Source organism: Mastomys coucha, unplaced genomic scaffold (genome assembly GCF_008632895.1).
Source record: "Mastomys coucha isolate ucsf_1 unplaced genomic scaffold, UCSF_Mcou_1 pScaffold23, whole genome shotgun sequence".
NCBI classification, from domain to species: Eukaryota; Metazoa; Chordata; class Mammalia; order Rodentia; family Muridae; genus Mastomys; species Mastomys coucha.
The window spans coordinates 74791919-74800087 of record NW_022196906.1 but is presented as its reverse complement, the minus strand read 5'-3'; the positions used below and the strand labels follow the sequence as shown (position 1 = coordinate 74800087).

The following is an 8169-nucleotide window of genomic DNA, read 5'->3' as shown; positions in this document are numbered from 1 at the left end:
GAGACTCCTCCTTACACTAAATCCAGCTGTCACTACAGTCAAGCTTTTGTTACTGCTCTCACTCACTTAGAACCTTCCCCAATACTTTACTAAACCTATTAACAGCCTAAATTGTGGCTCATAGTGCCAGAAATGGCCACATTAAAAATAAACTATCTGCTGACAAAATGGCCTTTTATTCTCACCTTGCTGTTGTTGTATGGACACTTAAAAATTCACTAACAAAAATGGCTTAAAATACATATTTTAAGTCTTACACTTAAATCAAAATATTTATCATTCATTTGAGAAAATAATAGTTTCTACACACACAAGTGAGAACTCCACATGAATTACAAATGTAGCATCAAAAGCTTGACAGTTTTGCATTTGATTTGCCACACGGGATTAAATCAGGGGGGCCTCGCCTCCACGTTAAACCTGCACTCTGATCACTGAACTACAGGCCCAACCCCACATTTCCTCAACCTAAATAGAAAACTGAAAATAAGAGAGCTTCTGCTGTACTATGTATACAATTAAAGAGAGTATGTTCACATTTAAAATAATTTACTCAGAAAAACTCAAGCAAAAAGTCTGGTGCTTTATCAAAACAATGAGAACAAAATGATGAAAAATAGCAGAAGGTACAGAAAGTCAGTTCCTATGTGAAATCCTGTGTTCACACAGATTAAAACTGCTCCTTAACTAGTTGCATCATTCAGGCTGCAGACACTGTAAGAGGAACTGCAGAGGTAATGCTGGATATCTGAGATCCAGGCTGCACTTGCCAGGATAGCCTTCACCTGAGCTGCTGAGGGGATGCGGTGCAGTGTGGCTTCACTAGCACAAGTCAGGGCACATTGTCTTTGATTGCTCCTAATGGTGCTTAAGTCTTTATGTAAAATTATGAATAGTTAGTATACTTGGTGGGTTCTCTGAACAGATAAGAGAGCATGAATTGAAAAGATCTTAATTTTTCTTGCTATGCAAGCATATAAAGAAGCATTTTTAGTTTAAAATGTCTTTGACAATTATATTTTCACATTTTTGAGTATTTTAGAACAAAAGGTAAAAAAAATCATAAGATACTTCTATTCCCATGAAATAAAATCACACTGAGGAATTATGCAAGTTTACTAAAGAATATCAAATTAATCATTTCCTCCTATAAATATTTTATTTATTTGTGTTTAGAAGTTGCAGTTTTAGTACTATTAACAGAAAATACATAACAAAGGCTTCCTAGAAGTGAAAAAAATAATTATAAATGTTGGAAAAGTTGGCCTCATTAACATATTTACAGACTTTTACTTTAATACACACTCCTTTGGAAATCACTTATGACATTTTTACAGGCTTTATCACCCCAAGTTTCTGAGTAGTGAGCACTTCGGCTCTTTATTGTCTACACCGGACAGTGAAAGCTTTCACTTGGGTATCATCGGAAGGGAGTCCCGTCAAGGCCTAGCCTCGTCATTACTCTGAGACCCTGCTGGCGTACGGCTCCACTCCTTCCCCTAAGGACATCTCTGCTGCAGAGGGGGCCTTCAGCAGCTTCTCTTTACTCTGTGATTCCTGCAGCTTCAAAATTATGTTTCGAATTTCTTCTCTTTTTGTTTTCATTCTGGGGGGAGGAAACCAGTTCACCAAATTCATAGGGAGCTCAAAATTTAGTATTGGATTCTGAAAATAAAAAGATTATATGGCTATTAGAAAATTGTAATGGGGGACATTTTCATTTCAGTTACAACACTGAAAAATTAAATATCATTATCTATTCACTTGTTACACACCACAAGCAGGGAACTGAGTTAGGCACTGGAGATAGAGTGCTGGCCTGGATTAGAGGCTGCCAAACTACAGTCACCGGGAAGAGTTCTGCCCATAACCTGTTTCTGCAATAAAGTTCATTTTAGCAGAAGCAAACAAATTCACAAATGGTTTATAGTTGTCTGCACAGTGGTAGAACTAAGGATCTCCACAGCAGGAAACACAAGCATTAACTTTCAGGCCCTGCTAAAGAAAAGAATGAGCATCATGCTATATAAAACGAAAGCTGATGTTGGCAAACATTCTATCAGGAAAGTTTAATGTGTAATGAGAAGAAACCCCATTGGTCTGATGTTTAAAGCTAACCTGGAGAGTGTGTACATATTAGTCAGCCAACGAATGACAGAAGCATTGGGAGTTTCAGGCCTGGGGACATGGCACAATAAGGAACTTCCAATTGGCTGATGCTCAGCTATGTACAGGCCACCAGAAGGGTTCTGTCTCTGGCTCAACAGCAACAGGGAGCCACTAAATATAACCCTGGTTAGGGTAACCCAATATCAAGAACAGATGGCATGAGACTTTCTGGTATTAGATTTCAGAATGACACTAGTATTAGACTTGAAAGTGGCAGCAGGAATACAGGAATGTACACACGTGACTTTAAGTGCTAAAAAGAGACTCGGTGATTCATTCAATGAACAGTGATTAAGGAGTCAAGAGGATGTAAAGAGTACCTAAGAGAGGTATGTAAAGAGCCAGGCTTAGGACGAGTGTGAAGAAGGAATAGTGGAAAGGGACTAGAAGTCAAGAGAGAATTCAGTGTAAGGGTAGGGATGATACCAGCTTTTAAGACTTCAGAGGCAACTGTGTGTGTGTGTGTGTGTGTGTGTGTGTGTGTGTGTGTGTGTACGATGAAGCAGCATGAATCATAGGTGAGCTACACTAGGACAGGTTGGTCAGAGATGATCAACAAGCCTAAGATTTGACTATCAATAATTATAGTAGTTTTATATCTTAAAAGATCTCTGCCGGGCAGTGGTGGCACACGCCTTTAATCCCAGCACTTGGGAGGCAGAGGCAGGCGGATTTCTGAGTTCGAGACCAGCCTGGTCTACAGAGTGAGTTCCAGGACAGCCAGGGCTAAGAAAAAAGATCTCCTCTAACTTGAGAATTTTTGTTTCATAGAGTCATTTTTATGAATTATTCTTATTGTTTTTATCACATGAAAAATCAAATACATATTTCATTATTTCACCAGATATGATGAAATGAAACTCACCTCGAAAAAGCTCTCTACATACTGCAGTACATACACACCACAGTCACTGAAGTTGTTCTGCTGTGGGACTTTGGGGTTGGACCCTTTCATAACATCTTTGGAAAAACTTCTTTTGCTTCCTTTTTTAACCTCCCATTCCACTTCTAAATACCTACAACAACACACATGTACCAAGAATACACATACATGTAAGTATACTTTCTGCTTTAGCTACAGTATATCAAACAGGTAGGAGATAGTTTTAAACTTACTCTCTTAGAATTTTGACAACATTTGACCGAGAAGGGCCTCTGAGTGAGTCCATAAGTAGGATACAAGGTCTACAGGACAAAAATAATATGAAGTTAAATATGAATTGTTACACATGCATAAGAAAATTAAAATAGTATTAATAAGATTAAATTCTATGGTTTTAGTAAACACTCAAGTGGGGAAAGCAAATCTTACAGACATAAGAAATTTAGATGTCTATGGTAACATTAAACACTGTTACAGAATAGTAATGAAACTCCAGCAAAATAAAAATGGGAGCCTATAAAAGTTAAGTATTGTCTGTGAGAATGTATGCAGTATGTGCCATGGCATGCATGTGGAAGGACAACCTGAAGGGGCTGGCCCTCGCCTTCCACTACACGGGTTCTGGGGATCATTAGACTCAGGTCATCAGGCTTGGCAGTAAATGTCCATACCTGCTGCCTATCTCACTGGCCTCCAATAGCCTCATTACAGCTTATTACAGAAAACTATATTGTATGTAATACAATATAGTTTTATATATTGCAATATAGGCAAGATTCTATTTTAAAACATTATATGCAACTCAGAGCTAATGTTTAGAATTTTAATTCTGTTAAAGTATGTTGTAAACAGAAATAAATAAGGAAATCTCTAGGATATGAAGCACAGCAGAGTAGAAATTTGAACGCTCTCTTAGAATCTGTCAAATCTGACTAGGAAGGTTCTGAGCGAGTCTCTAAGTAGGACACAAGGTCTGCAGGGTAAGACTGCCTTCAGTCACCCTCTGTCCCTTAAAGGAGCTATGAAACTACCATAACTGCCAATTTCACATTACTGTTTTGATATACAGTGTTCTCTCATATACAAAGTGATAATGGTTCATTATGAAGGTGTGCATGTATCTGTGGGAGCACAAACAGAAATGGCCTCCCTGCTGGATCTCTAAATAGCATACCCACTTTTTCCTGACCCTGAGAGCACTTGTGAATTAAGCAAGAATTGTTCTGTGGCACTTTATTCTACAACTCTTAAAAAACAAACAAAACAACAAAACCATGGGGTTTCAGGGTGCAGCCAGTGCTTACTGTTTACAGACAGTAGGCTTTAAATGCCACTGCCCTATTTCTGAACTGTAGTTTTCATCAGCAAGGAGCCCGTCATCGCTGCTATCATCCTATAAAAGATTGATACACATAAATGGTTAATTATTAAGCAGCTACTATCAAAAGAACTAATACTTGAAGAAAACAGCATTGCAGGTGACAAAACTCCTTCCAACGAAGTGGCAACACTTATAGTCCAGGGAGGGAACTGACCCAGACTACTCGGCCTGCTACTCAACTTCATTTATTCATTGTTACTCTAGGTGTGCATGTGGAGGTTGGGAACAACTTTGTGGAGTTGGTTTTCTTTCCTTCCAAATGTATGTGGGTTCTGGATAGAACTTAGGTTGTCAGCATGTGCTTTGCCCACTAAGCCACCTCACTAGCCTGGCAACACTAAAGGCCTTTTTGTGTCGGGATAAACTTTCAGGTATTTACATATGGCGAAAATGGATTTATGCTATGGTTTTTCCTTTCCAATTAATCTTATAGTAGTCATTTAATTATCCCTTGGCTTATAAATACATAGCTGGAAAATGCTATTTTCTTTTCCACCAAATAAGCATCCCAATCTAAAGTGAACATCAGTGCTCAAAAATTTGTTTCAAATTTCTGATCTTTGTATTATATTGCTATCAGGTGAAGTCTCTATAAATAGTTTAAATGTAAAAAAGAAAACTTCTGTAAAAAACTTTAAAATCTTAAACAGACCTCAGCTTACATCTTCAAATAGAGATACTGAGGCCGCAGGGTTTATAGTCACAGCTTGTACTGAGTTCTTAGTCTCTGTGGTTATGGCAGGAAGTTATGTAAAGTACTTCATCTGAGTGTCTTATATGCTATCAACTATGGGGTAACACACAGAACACACAGTGCAGCATAAAGCATAACGTATCTTTAGTACTATGGAACAACTCAAAGTCTGTCTAAAAAATAAGATCAGAAATCAGAGTTTGCACTCAAGGACCCACATGGTGGAAGAAGAGAACTGCTACTGAGCTCTGACTCCCACAACACTCTGTGGCAACTGAGTCTGCCCCTACACAAAATAAACAAATAAAATAGTTCCTAGAAAGAAAATTAAAAAAACAACTAAGTTTCTCATAAACTTTTCTCATAAATAAACCATCTTCAAAACTATAATTTATACTTAAGTGTTTATGATATTTATCAGAGCAATTAAAATCCAAAAAAAGTATAATTCACCCATGAAATATTATTTGTTTTTATAATATATATATATTAAATTGGAAAGTAAGAAAATAGTCACTGGGTAAATAAGAAAAAAGGTACTGAAAAAGTAAGAAAAAGTTATAATTTTGTCATTCTTATATATACTACAATTATGTGTACTACACAATTGAAAATTTTACCACTTTAACATGTTTAACAGCATCTCAGATGTTGTTAGACCAAAGGTCAAGAACAGCCCATAAATATTTTGAAAGAAAACATTAACTTTTTCTTTTATTCAATGCTGGGCATTGAACTGAGGGCCAAGTAAACAAGCCCTCCACCACTGAGCTATACAGTCCCCACTGCAAGAAATGAACTTTGTATTAAAACTTTCTCAGGTAGTATTAGAATTCAACGCCTACAGCACAGTTTCAACACCAACACTAATAAATGTATCCTGGGAACTTCTCACTGGACAACTGGTTTTGTTTTAAAATAGAGCCCAAATTCATTGCTGGGTCTAAGGTTCTGTAACAGGATCCCTACAGAGCATCTGATTTTACCGGGTCATCCTGATCTTCTGAGAAGTCAATGAGCTCATCTTCAAGCAGTTTTCCACTGTCTGCTGACTGGTCTCCGTAGTTTAGTCTGATTTTGCTTAAGGCATCTGGAGCAACAGAAAACACTGTATGAGAAAAACCCCATGCCTATGACCCACAGGACAGGATATTGAAAGGAATGCTAGTAAAAACTGACAGTAATGAAAAATCTGCTGTAGCATGTAACACAACAAGTATAGAGTGAGTTACTGTAAATAAAAACATGGACTGATGTCAACTATAGAACTGTCCTGGCACCAAAATTATGAAAAAAAAAAGTTATATAAATATGTGTGTAAATCTGTATGTGTATAAAGGATGTGTGTCAACTGTTTGTAGTAGGTGCTAGATAGTAAGTAGAAAGGTACAAGAGTCTAAAAATAACATAAATTCCCAAAAGTTATAAACCATAGAACATAGATAACATGAACACAGATAAAAACTATAGTTTTAAGACTAAAATTATGAAAATGTGGAAAGAATTCAGGGTGAATAAGAACAGTACAAATACACTTACTTCTGCACAAACTGGAAAAAAGAAAACTATAACATGACAGTCACATGATAAACAAGACTCCCCACTTTTTATCATTTGAGTAAGTTTGTTTATATTACTATTTTGAATAGAATAAAACTACACGAAACAACTGTAGGGGTTCACACAACAAAAGAAAATGATTCCTAGGATAAAATAGAAATGGACATTCTTAAAAGTTCATTCTAAGCCAAGTGGGTGCTACATGCCTTTACTCCCAGCACTCCAGAGACAGAGGCTCTAGGATCTCAAAGCCTGGTCTACAGAGATAGATCCAGGACAGTCAGGGATACTTGGAGAAACCTGGTCTTGAAAAAAAAAAAGGTCATTCTGAAACTGAGTCAGAGACTTCAATACAACAAATTGAATACATTAAATACAACAATATACCAAATATTGTTTAAAACATTGTACAACATTTCAAAAATTCATAAAGAATCACTTTTAGGTATTTTAGATAGAAAAGTTTACTTCAATCTAGGTTACAAAGCTATAAAGAGTTAAAAATATTAATATAAATAAGGTATCTTATGGGAGAGGCAAAACAATGTTTTCTTGAAAAGATATATAAATCAAAATGCTGTAATGAGAAAGACACTATTTAAAATAACTAACTAGCGTTGGAGAGATGGCTCAGCGGTTATGAGCACTCAGTGACTGATATTCTGAAGGTCCTGAGTTCAAATCCCAGCAACCACATGGTGGCTCACAACCATCCATAATGAGATCTGATGCCCTCCTCTGGTGTATCTGAAGACAACTACAGTGTACTTACATATAATAATAAACACATCTTTTAAAAAAATAAAATAAACTAACTAAACACAACAGTAAACCTTTTTGTTATACACACACAAACCTCCTCAATTTATGTCTCAGAAATAAGTGTTGTATATTTGTTTAAATCTAAAACATCTGTGTAAATCCCAAGGCAAATTAGTCAATACAATCACATTTCTAGAAGCAAATCATTTACATCTATAGAAAGTACTGTTACATTAATATTTACCTTGCATCAATTAAAGTGTTTCAAAATCCATCCAAATATACTACAGTCTATAGCTCTATAGACTATAGTCTATATCTCTGCATGTATCCAATTTTCACTGGAACTTAGAAGTAGGGTTGGGCTTGGTTAGAATTTGGATGGGAGAAAGTAATTTAAAAAGTATCTTTTTTTAGTTGGGCGTAATGGTGTACACCTTAATCCCAGCACTCAGGAGGCAACGGCTAGGGGATTTCTCTGAGTTTGAGGCCAGACTGGACTGAGCAGTGAGTTCTAGGTTGGCCAGGGCTACCCAGCAAGGCCCTGCCTCAAAACAAACAAACAAACAAAAAAGAGGGTGTGAGGAGTGGGACTGGAGAGAAGACTCAGTGGTTAAAAGCATATCACTGCTCTTCAAAAGAATCCAAGTTCCAATCTATATACACTGTCAGCTTGTTTGTTTGTGACAGTGTCTTGCTATGTACAACATAAGGGTCTTG

At 36.8% G+C, this 8169-nt stretch overlaps 1 protein-coding gene across 3 annotated transcripts in view; it reads right to left on the bottom strand.

Annotated features, from left to right (window-relative positions):
- Positions 1-1105: 1105 nt before the first annotated feature.
- Positions 1106-8169, bottom strand: part of Senp6 (SUMO specific peptidase 6) — a 90762-nt gene continuing 83698 nt past the window's right edge. For 2 of the 3 annotated variants that reach the window (XM_031345487.1, XM_031345488.1), the window contains 5 exons: positions 6114-6217; positions 4357-4445; positions 3286-3354; positions 3035-3185; positions 1109-1665 (listed from right to left, as the gene is read on the bottom strand). In XM_031345487.1, coding sequence (XP_031201347.1) covers positions 1459-1665; positions 3035-3185; positions 3286-3354; positions 4357-4445; positions 6114-6217 — 620 coding nt within the window. In that variant the 3' untranslated portion in view covers positions 1109-1458. Of the gene's footprint in view, positions 1666-3034; positions 3186-3285; positions 3355-4356; positions 4446-6113; positions 6218-8169 lie in introns of all 3 variants that reach the window. The other variant, XM_031345486.1, reaches the window with a different exon arrangement.